General features: G+C 31.9%; 1 protein-coding gene across 1 annotated transcript in view; it reads right to left on the bottom strand.

The window, feature by feature from the left end:
• The window catches only part of TTLL6 (Tubulin polyglutamylase ttll6), a 34,405-nt gene that overhangs the window by 16,809 nt on the left and 5,064 nt on the right, over positions 1-12,532 (bottom strand). Inside the window, exons 6-8 of the mRNA XM_051213175.1 lie at positions 11,978-12,108; positions 10,611-10,767; positions 8,073-8,360 (exon numbers count right to left, since the gene is read on the bottom strand). Coding sequence (XP_051069129.1) covers positions 8,073-8,360; positions 10,611-10,767; positions 11,978-12,108 — 576 coding nt within the window. The remainder of the gene's footprint in view (positions 1-8,072; positions 8,361-10,610; positions 10,768-11,977; positions 12,109-12,532) is intronic.

Below are 12,532 nucleotides of genomic sequence, written 5' to 3'. Positions count from 1 at the left end.
ACTTTATACTTTTATTTCTACGAACTAATTCTTTCTTCTTATGCACAATCTTTCTTTTATATATTACTACGATCGAAGTGACTAATTCTATGAAGTTGGTGTTCATATTGTTGTGCTAATGAGGTGTGGCAACTTGGACTGATGATTATATATGTGCCTGCTCCTACTTCGTAGCTGACTGATTGAATCCCAGTGTTATTAATCGCATGAACGACAAAAGGAAGTACAGTTGATATGTACTACATTCATATATCTGGAATATAATTTTCAGCTATATGAAAAACTCTTAAGAAACATTTCAAAGTGAATACAGTAAAAATTATTACTGACAGAAATGTTTAACCTCAATATTTGAAATGTTTCCCAAAAAAAATTCACTAACGATGAATTGATGAGTTGTAACTGTTTTAATTACTTAACAAGAAATTGTTATGAGATGATTGAAATAAAGATAATCGTAATTATAGTAAGATATAACAGTGAATGTGATTGTTATTTAAGAGTAAATGCAAAGACAAACAAACAATAAAATGAGTAAATAATGAAACATTCTGAGTTAAAAATAAACTGGGCAAGTTAAATATAAACAAAGTTTATCAGTTTAACTTGTCATTAAGAAGTCAAAATCCAACAAAAGCATAAAAAAGAAACAAGGAAAAACAATGTTAAAAACAACAAAAAAAGAAATGACAAGATTGGGGGTATGATTGAATAGAGATCAAGAAATAATTCTCCTTGTATTGTATTATCATTATTAAAATGTTTCATATTTTAAAGATGTAATTAAGTTATTCTGAATGGATTTTCAATCATTGATTTCTAATATTTGGATGATCAAAGCTGAGCTTTAGAATTTTTAAACAATCAGTTATTTTGTGGAAATTAAACGATTTATTGACCATATTGAAAAGTTGGTTTCTTAGTCATTGAGAACAAGTGATCATTGTCATTATTATTAGTTTGTTGATTATTTTTTTTATACAAACATACCAATTTACATAAAATAACTAAGATCCCGTCTAATGGCTAGTTACTCAGTTACAAGACTAAACATAACTGATGCTTATCAAAACTGAGGTTTGACTTGAGAATTTTCAAATAAACTGAGTATTGGGTAACAGATCAATCGTAACACAATGATCTATTTGTTTTACACCAAAAAGCAAAAATCAAAATTTCTAGAATTTCGTGACTTATGGTAAGTTATTGCTACAGAGTAAATAAATAAATACAAGTTTAGACAGTAAAAATTCAAATTTTTACCCGTTAGGATATTACAAGTATCCAATTATTTTGTTATAATTGATACCTCTCCAATATAGTTCAATTTACTCGTACAATTTAGTATATTCAGATGAAGGAAGCAGTTATTTACAACCGTAATCATACAAAATTTTAAAAAAATGTATGTTCAACAAATATTTTGCTTTTTTTGTCCAGTTTCTCTCTAGATATATTAATAAAACACTAGTATTGAGTAGGAATAGCCTAAAGTGGACCGATCTTTGTTACATATTTCACCTACATAGCATATTATGGATTTTCTACTCTTTTTCTTTACATCCTACTGACATTTTGTTTTGGTTTACAGTTTACTTTTCATTGCAATATGAAGCAGTTGCCTCATTATTCAATTCATTCAAGAACTTACGTTTATATTCTACCAAGTAATGCAGACTACATGCCACTCATTTTCAGATTGTAATTTGAACTTTGACATTAGTTATTCATAGTTTGAATTAAGGCACTATATGTAATTTACAGTTATTTGAACCTGACAAATTAGTGGCTATCTGGATTTATTAATTTGATGGATAACATTTTGAGATTTAAAGCTATGGGTACTGAACTTGAGTTTCATGGTGAAAGTCTACAGTAAGATGAAGATGTAGAGGTTAATTCCACTCCAACGAATAATATCCCATTAACTGAATATTAACGCAGGCCAAATTTCCTAGTAGTATTATGAACTTGAGAATATTCGAAAGCCAGGACACTAGTTTCAGGGATAGTAAAATACGCAAGCACACGAGAAATCGAGTGAGAATGAGTGCTCAAGAATCCACGTGTATTTATGAGTGGATAAGTTATGGATCGTCTATATAAACGACTAATGGGAGGATAGATAAAGAATGAGGTGCAAATATGCGTTCAGTCAGACTCACACATACTTTTACATAGTAGCTTACTTGTCTAAATTGAAGGAAATAGACAAATAATTAAAAATTATTCGATGGGCTAATTATAAAAGTGCATTCGACTGAACAGCCTAAAATAGGTAGAAAGGTGTGTTTGGGGAGTAGGGAACGGTTTCATGCCGATTACTTCCAGCAGCTTATCAAGCATCGTTCTATGATCGAATTGGTAAAAGTGAATTAACTAGCAGTTAATTTGTTTTATTTATTTATTTGAACGCATAAATGTTGGTACAGTGGAGCACCAAACACATATGCGCCACACAATAACAATGAGGCCAGTAGCAGTTATCACTGATTTGTATGAGGACTAAGATAATGACTGGGTCCCCGAACCGAGGCAGGTGGTTTTCTTGTGGAGCCACACCTCGAGCTTTCAACCTGAAGGTCTAATCCACAAGGTAATGGGGCAACGTCAGGAGAGCAGTCTCACGGTAACCGGTGACCAACAGTAGGTTCATATGTCCACCCTGGATCCTGGGCCCATGCGCACCATCGATTCGGAATCAGAGTTTTCCGACTTCCCTAGATGGATCCTCCATATCCATTAACCCGGTTGAAGAGTAGGACATCTGCTTTTCGTCCTCTCGATTTCGTGAACAACACTCCCCCCTGAGAGAAGGCAGTGGGTAGGACTTCCCTGACACTGGCTGTATACGCGTGGCCATGTGAGTGCATTTCGAAAGGGAGAGCTGACTCTCCCCACCCTTGGTCATACCAGGGCATTTTAAGGCCAGTTAATTTGTGGAATAGCCAAAGGGTCATAGTTAAAAGAACACTATACAGTTAGACAGAATTTATTTTATATTTAATATTTGTTTAAATTCATTCTTATACTAATCCAAATTGTGTTATTTGTTTCGACACGTGATTATATGAAAATGCAAACAGTGAGAGAACTGATAAAAAAGAAATTGAAAAGTTATACACAAAAAGTTCATCGTGGGATATTGATTTCAACTGAAAATTATTGTTGTAATGCATTTTTGATTTTGCTTTTTGAAAATAATGTCGATTTTTATATTATTGGAGGAAACAACAACAACAACAACAGGGTTGAAATCAAGCCTGATCAATATAGCATTAGTGAATGTGACAAGAAAATGTTTCAGATTGTAAAAGAGAATCGATAAACAGTTCTAGACCTTATTATAGGAAATTAATGGTTCCGATTATATGGTAGGCTTTCATTTTTACAAAGTAATCTAATTTTTTTTATCTTAGATTCCAGAACAGCTAATCACTTTATATTTGTTTTCATTCTAATGCTACGTGCTTTACGATCATACTTTGTTTAAGATATTTCAAGATGCTTAAAAGTATACAAATTTCCATATCATCTTTTTTTCGCTTGGTTTGGTTACTTAGTTGATTGTTTTTTAAACTGAAAGAAATAATTATTACATCTGAAGTCTCCATCTGCCTACCCAATATATATATATAATCCTCCATTCTGATCATAATCATTATGTGCTCACTAGTGACTGGCTTCAAGATGAATTTCCTGGAATTCTAGTGAGAAGCCGTGACCAGTGGAGTCCAATCTGTATAGAGTATATGTATATGTTGTTTGTAGAAACATCACATTACATAAGATAGTTGTTTATGATATTACTGACAGGTTGAACCATAATATGAACTTAGAAATATTTCATTATACGAAATGGTGTAAAATGGAACAGTTCATTAACCTTTTTAATAGATCAGCATTACATGAGAGCAAGTAAGAGCTGCAGAGAAGTTTCTAAAAATTTTGAATTAATTAGGAAATAATAAGTTAGATACTATTTGGAAATTCATTACGAAACTAGAGAATTTACTTGAATGGAGTGATCTTCGAATCATCTAAAATGACTAAAGGGATTTAGTCAGCTAAATATGGTTTAGTTTGTAAATAAGAAAAATTTAACAATGATAGACTATTAGTAATTATGACTGGGATTTCATTTTTACTAGTGATTATAATCAGGATGGACTTAAATGTTTATATCGTATTTGGCTTCTTTGTCCTATCTGTGGTGAGTAGTTACATATAGGTGCTTTTATTCAATATTTCTAAGTTGTTTTAATTTACAAGTAGGTAATATTTTGGACTGTGAGTAGAAGTGGGATCTAAGATGTGGATTTTCTTTGATGTGGGACTCGTCAGCCGAATGTACCAACATCTCAACCTAAATATTCCGATTAATTCTTCAGCCTAGTACCCGTTACTTCGAATGTTATGGCTTTATTCATTAGTCCATCAATTTATAGTAGTTATATGCTAATTTAATCCAGAATATCAAAAACCAGAAAAATATAAATCTTTGCAATTATTAGTGAATACAGTAAAGATCAAACATGGCATTATTATTTCTACTCTGTAGTCAAATGGGTATTCTTACGAAGTCCAAAGGAATGAGTACGGTTCTAAACTTTATTAACGCATGGATACAATTATAACTATTTGAGAAGCCTAATATAATTATCTGAATATCTTTTATTCAATATTAGATCAGCTGCTCATTTACGCTCATCCATATTATCATTAGTTTGTAGCTAACTGTGCTAAGTATCATTCATTGTTGTGCCGTTATTGATAAATAAATAATTTAAACACAATGTCCTATTATATTTGCTGTTTTATAGTTAAGTAAGTCTTTAAAACATATTGCAGCTGAATATTGTGGTGAGACTATAATTTATGGACGAACCAATCAGATTTACGATAACAGGTTTTGGATTTCGGTGCGAAATTCAATCATTCATTTAGTTAAATAGCATTTTGGCATTTTAGCTGATGTCAGTTCGTGACGAAAACCCTAAATCTAGTTTCTAATCTTAACCATCAACTGTAAATCATAATTCTGATTCATCGCACTGGTTTATAAACATCATTTAGTCCTAGTTAGTAGATGGACACCCTCAAGATCACTTTGGCGTCGCTCAAAGGCCGTTCATGAATTATAGTCATCAGTGTTGTATTTGGTTTTGAAATAGGTTGGAAACATCTGTCGTATCTCAAAAGTAACTTGTGGTTATGATGGTAAGTAACTGTAGTCTGCATTTCTGTGTAGTATCATTTTCCTTATGTTATTAGTGATTGTTATTAATAAACAGAAAACCTGTTATGGAAGTATCTTTGTCAACTACATTTGACCATATTTCATTTCTTATCCGGTAACCGTTCCCAGTTTTGAACTATTTCAAGATGAAACTAGATGAAGTCAAATATGTCAATACAGTTCTAAAATAACAACTAACTAAATAACATTCGCTTTGCAATTTTTGTTTAATAATATAAATTCAGTGATTGAACATGTTTTCAAGAATTATTAGTTAGAAAAGTTAGTGATTTTGATTTCATTCCGAATATTTGTTGTTGGTGGAGAAACATTTTATTGAAAATTGCCATTTTAAACTCATCTTTAAGTCAGTTTAAACTTATCCGTTTAATTCTGATTGTTTTCATTCAAAATATATGTTCACACTATATCCATTAGTGATCGTGTAATATATTATCTGCAATGATATATGCAGGTTAAAAATTATGGCCAGCTTTATAATGAGTTTTAATCAGTATGGGGATTTTGTGGAAATTTTTAAATTTTGGTAGTTTACATCACGGACTGATCTTATTTGAGCCGCTACTGAAAACGCAGAAGCACTGAACAAATGTTTCGTTCTAGTGTTGGAGTCCTAACTAGCGTGCATCCATGACTGCATCGCCGGAGGTCGAACTCCAAACGTTCAGTTTTGCGCCCGAATTCCTGACGTTTAGACCGTTGAGTCAGTATACAATAAAGTACAAGCCTAACTTCAAGAGTTTCACCAGCTCGTGGGATCATTTTCAGTTGTCTATGGTGGACAACCGTCTCAGACCCGACATGGGCAAGTTTCGTTTATTAGCCTAGTGATTTAATGTTGATTGGTTGCACAAGTGATGATTTAGATCACGAATAACCAGATCAATATTTACGCTGTAGTTAATGAGTGACAATGTATTTTCATTTAAGCTGTATTGTTAATCATTTTCTTTATCTGATTTTTTAATAATTTACAAACAAAAATACAAGTTGATATGAAGCAAAGAAAACCATTCGAATTGATCAGTTTGGCTGAAAGTTACAAATAAACTTACATAGAAATATTCCAAATGAATTGGGATTCGGGTAGAAAGTTAATAATAATGAAATAATCATAAATATATTTTTTGATATCACAATGAACAAGAATTTGGATTTCTGACATTTCAAGGAAGAAGTGACTTAAATGAAGCTACGAAAAGTCAGAAATCTAGATTTTTACTTATATATATACCAGATGGGTTTTTGTGGATATTATAGTAATTTCAATGATTAATATCATGAGTCAGTTGAAGCTAGACCACCCTGGAAAACCTGGAAGCATTGGTTAAGTGCTCGCGCGCGAAACCAGTAGGTCCTGGGTTCGAATCTCGCGGGGGGCGAGGTCGCGGATGCGGACTGCTGAGGAGTCCCACAATAGGACGAAACGGCCGTCCAATGCTTCCAGGTTTTCCATGGTGGTCTAGCTTCAACTGACTCATGATCTTAATCATTGAAATTATATATATACATTTAATTATTCTATTAGTATTATATGTAAAAGAAACTTAATATATGCAAGTCTTAGTCAAATACCACTTCACCGAAAAGAAATCATGTATCCTGTAAGATTTATAATGCTTAATGCAGGAGACTCACATACGGCTGTCAGCACCTGTCATTAGACACATTATTGTTCCAGTGGTTGTAGTATAAACAAATAGATAATGAAAGTTTAACGTGTTTTAGAGAATCAACTGATAAACAGAACAATATAAAAACAAACAAAACAAATTGACAATTAGCTTTTTGCTGGTTTAGCACTTATCATCACCATTCTAATCTCCATTTTCATCTTAATATAGGACATGACTGATTAAACTGCAAAATCGTGCATGGAGGACAGTTGACAAACTCGTTCGGAGTAAAGACTGGTGTCAGGCAAGGTTGCTTACTCTCGCCGTTTCTCTTTCTCCTGATCGTGATCGACTGGATCATGAAGACGTCAACATCTGAAGGGAAGCACGGGATACAGTGGACATCTAGGATGCAGCTGGACGATTAAGACTTCGCAGATGATCTGGTTCTTCTATCGCACACGCAACAACAAATGCAGGAGAAGACCATCAGTGTAGCAGCAGTCTCAGCAGCAGTAGGTCTCAATATACTCAAAACAACTGTCAACCAACACAAAGGTCAGGATTTTCAATACAAATGTCAAGACAGTTCTACTGTATGGGGTGGAAACCTGGAGAACTACGAAAGCCATCATCCAGAAAATACAGGTGTTTATTAACAGTTGTATACGCAAAATACTTCAGATCCGTTGGCCGGACACTATTATTAACAACGTACTGTGGGAGAGAACAAACCAGATCCCAGCGGAGGAAGAAATCAGGAAGAAGCACTGGAAGTGGATAGGACACACATTGAGGAAAGCACCCAACTGCGTCACAAGACAAGTCCTCACATGGAATCCTCAGGGACAAAGGAAAAGAGGAAGACCAAAGAACACATTACGCCGAGAAATGGAAATAGACATGAGAAAAATGAACAAGAATTGGATGGAACTAAAAAAGAAGGCCCAAGACAGAGTGGGTGGGTTGGAGAATGCTGGTCGGCGGCCTATTTTCCATTAGGAGTAACAGGTGTAAGTAAGTAAGTAATAGGACATGACTCATGTATTGCTTCTAGTTCATTTAAACAATTGGAAAACCGGAATTCATGCATGAATAAATCATTAAATATTCATATTTCAACAGCGTCAATATATGGCACCACCATCAAAATTCTGAAAATAGTATATATGTAAGATTAAAAAATATCAGCTAACCTTTTTCACATCATAACCATTATCTTTAAACCATCGATTAAGCGTTGTAATTCGGCGTTTTGTTCCTCCTTCTTCATTATCTCTGATATAGCCTTCGCTATGTTTTTGTACAGCATAATTTGTTAAATGCATATACATGTCATGTACATTACGTTGATTTGGTTCAATATAAGAACATGTAGTAAAACGTACTAGGCCATCTTTAAATACAAATAAACGTAGTGGGTCACATGAAGTAAGCAGAACATAAATTCTCAAGTCGAATTTATATCCATCGATAAGAAAAGGCTGAAAAGTAAATTTTATAGTGAAAAAAAATGAAGAAAGCACTTTTAGTCAACAGAAAGAATCGTTTTTATAACAGAAATTTCTAGTTTGTTTAACAGTTAGTTGACTAACTGTATTATGGTATGATCTAGAATAGTTGTGCATTAATGAATATTGCTACATTTGTTAACTATAAAACCAAGTTTTCATTATGTTTGAACAAACATCGTATAAACAATAAACAGTTGACTCTAATCAATCTTTATGGTTTATAATCATTTCGGATTTTAATGAGTACAAAGTTCTACTTTAAATAAATAGAGTTCTACAAGTTCATTTAGTCAGTAGTGAAGAAATTATGATAAGGTGATTCTCATGTTGTTCATATTCATTTAATTACAAAGACTATTGAGAACGAAGTTATTTTTTGTTCATATGGTCTATTATATCATTATTTCTCGCATGTTCTGAGACTAGATACTTTACTATAGCCAGTTGACTGATATTATTGTTATATCCCGATGAGAATAATGAAAGGTAACTGTTGTGATCTATCTATGGACTAATATTATACGCATATTCTTATTGTATAACAATTACGTAACTAGATTATGTATATTCATATTCCTTTCATTATAAGCTTTTATTTGACCTATTGACTGTTATCATACGATTTACTATTCTTGAGATATTTCCCATTTATTCGTAACAATTTCTCATAATCACAGCCTCTTTTTGCTTGATCCTGTACAAATGCTATTTTCTATTTATGATGTGATGTAGTCTGTTGGGTCTGTATATTAACCGAGTATGTTTGAAATATATTATTCATATTGCGAAGGCTGAGATTTATGTTCTGGACTTGAAAGGCAGGAAAAAAGACCGATCAGGACTCCAGGCTGTTCATTCAGGTGTGTGCGTAAATTGTTGGTCGTATAAGTTCGTGTATTTAAATTTAGCAATCGTATTCGCAGTCATCGTATAAGCTAAGGACATAACAATTATTACATCTAATCAAATAATATAGAGTTGTTAAAAGGCAACATTAACACAATCATATTTATCAACAATAAATCAGTCCAATTATTAATTCACATAAATGCAGTTATTCAATACATTTGGGTCATACATTTTTCGTTATATTATGTAATATATATTTATAGAATGTATTGACTAAACGATTAGTTTACTGAACGAATGCTGCTATAAATTAACAGAACAAATAAATGTATATATACTGCTTCTTATAAGGGACTATTTTAATGATCAAAAAAGTTAATCGAAGCTGTAAGTAAAATTAAACCACATCGATAGACATATTTCTTGGCTGTAATAGACTTATAACAAATATCTGTCGTACCTTAACCATTCCAATTGATTTAATTTCATTAATCATTATTTTCTCAATTGATTCAGTCAAGTATTCTTTCTGTCAGTTGCTTGCTTTCCGCACTTATGTTTAATTTTGTTGCGAGTATGATTCTAGAAGTCACTCTTCATGTATCTGACTTTTTAAGGAAATATGTTTGCATTTACTTTAAGAAGGCACACAATGTTTGATAGGCAAATTGAAAAATGTTGAGTCCTCTTAGCCCCATAATTAGCAATACAGGAATGTCTGAAATGTGTTGGTTTAGGACAGTTCTGGATCAAAGCCTAGCCTGATAATAAAGAATGTTCTTAAATAAATTGACCACTTCATTTATGTTAAAAGTCCCATAAGATCTTATGAATTGGTGAGTGATAAAATCTGTAAACAAGCAAGGAGGCTTCTTTTAATTTATACCACTTAGTACCACAATTGGAGCATGCTATATTTCTTTTTACCTATCAAAATGGTAACTGACATATTTTGGCGATTTTTTCCTTTAATACAATTGTTCACAATAAATAGATGATTGTTCAATATCAGTATCCCATAGCTTTTAGATCCGAAATCTAAATTTGTTACATCCTTCAGAAAATGTTTTCGAGCTTTCTGTGATTCACCAAAAGTTCGTTCAGTTTACAAAGCTCACTTTTATATTTGGTAAGTTGCAAAACACTTTATTTAGTTCTTTTTTAAGCAGTTCGTTTCTTATATGGTCCAGTATTTATCATGTTTCGTCTCCTTGTGTAAAACAAAAAATTTCTTTATACATTCAAGAAGCACAGAATTGGATACTATCAACGTAGAAATTCATTACAAGTCACTGATAGAGAAAGTAATACATTTTATTCTAAATGTTACTAATAATAATAACACTAACAATAGTAATTGGTAACATTCACCTTAGATATGTACACTTGGCAAATCATATTTTCCACTGGTCGAATATCTTTAGCATTTTTAGTGATATAAATACCACGACCTTGGCATCCATTATCTGGTTTTATAATAAATGTTTTACTTTTATGCTTCTTAGCATAATTTTGAATATCATTCCAACTAAAAAGAAATTAAGAAAATGTTAATTGAAGACAACGATAATCACTATCATTAAATAAGTTAGAATGTTATGATAAATCTCTGGAATAGTCACCATAAACTCAACTATTGAGAGAAATTTAGAAATGTTTAACATGTTCTTTAATATATTTCTGGATTTTTAAACATCATACCAGTAAAATATTCAGAATGTAAAGAGATTGAGTCAGTTTTTGAAACGCGCTATCTGACCTTAGTGACTATTGCTTAAATATATTCACTGACGACTTGTTTTGAGACGTATATCCTGGAGTACTAGTCGAAAGTAACATAAGAAATTGTTCAAATATCCGATAGATGCATGTTAAAACGTACCACTTAGGAATATATGTATGTTATGAAGAATAAACATAAACCATTGGAGTTTGATGAAATGTCAAATGAAGTATATCCCCAGCTAGATTCATTAAGGTCTTAGTTTTTGTTTAACACTCTTGTAACGTTCAACTCATCTCATTTACTAAATATAAATCTATGATCTATTGATCAGATTTACATTTTTGGCTTTGTTTCCAGGAGAACAAAAAAAGTTCACTAAAACTTGTCCATGTATATTTATTTTCTGAAAAAAAAGTTTTTATAATGAAAACATAACTGGATACTAAAATATTTTAGCACTCCTAACATAATCAAATATTTGCAAAACTAGTTAATATTACTGGGCATATTGAGTAGTTATTAGTCAAAACTGTAAGCTTTTGATTGATTACGCTGTAGTTAAAAGATTTGAACTAGCATTGCTAAAAATAATCTGTATAGATAGTAGTAAGATTATAATTATAAGTGGTAGTTATATGAGTCGTAAAAATGTTACTTCTTCAAAACTCTACCTAAATCTTTATGAGTTTTTGTATTTTGGCAATTTTGAAAGTACATTCGTATTTTGATTGTTTATTTTGATAAGTCATTTTATATTTTGTTAAAATTCACCACGTGAATTTTACTCTTTACTTTCTTCCGATGAAAAATGATTAATAAGTTAAATGAAATCCACCATCAATCTTATATTATAGACAGTATTTATGAAAGACATCCATATATAATTATGTATGAGTTTTCTTGGGATATATTTTGATAATGGTGAAAACTACAATAAATTCTTTTTAAAAACATAATATAAAGTGAATCATAATTTACATGAAACATACAATAATAGTAAAATTCAACTTACTCTGATGGAAGACACCAAGTTTTTGGAAATATATTATAGTCTTTAGGAAATAATCTGATCATTCTGTTTAAATTACGCGCCAAACTATCTTTCCGACAAATTTCAGACATTCCTGGAAAATGATTTATTTTCTATAAGTTTTGAATAATCGAAAAAGGAATATAGTTTAACTAGTTATTTATTTACATTTAAGATCACTTGTATGGAAATACATTTTTTGTAAAATAAAATTTAGAATACAGATTATTAAGTGTTATAAAATAACTCAAATTCCTTCACTGCAGCTAAGTTATTAGGTTATGAGTTTGATTTTTGTTAAATAATTTATACTAACAAAGGGTTTATTCTTTGAGTTATAAACTGTTTTAACCACCGACTGCCTCGACGTGCGATGTTCAGTGGTATAGGAGTGGATTGGAAGAAAGCTAGGGGTGGCCAGACCAAAACATGGCACAAGTCCATGAAGTCACTGACAAGTAAACAGCCATGTTGGTAGGTGTAGACTACCTGGTTGGGATCCGTGAGACGATAGCAACCGATGGTTAGAGACCCTGA

The sequence above is a fragment of the Schistosoma haematobium genome, chromosome 3 (genome assembly GCF_000699445.3).
Source record: "Schistosoma haematobium chromosome 3, whole genome shotgun sequence".
Lineage (NCBI taxonomy): Eukaryota > Metazoa > Platyhelminthes > Trematoda > Strigeidida > Schistosomatidae > Schistosoma > Schistosoma haematobium.
Note: the sequence above shows the minus strand (reverse complement) of the source record. Positions and strands in the feature narration are given on the sequence as shown.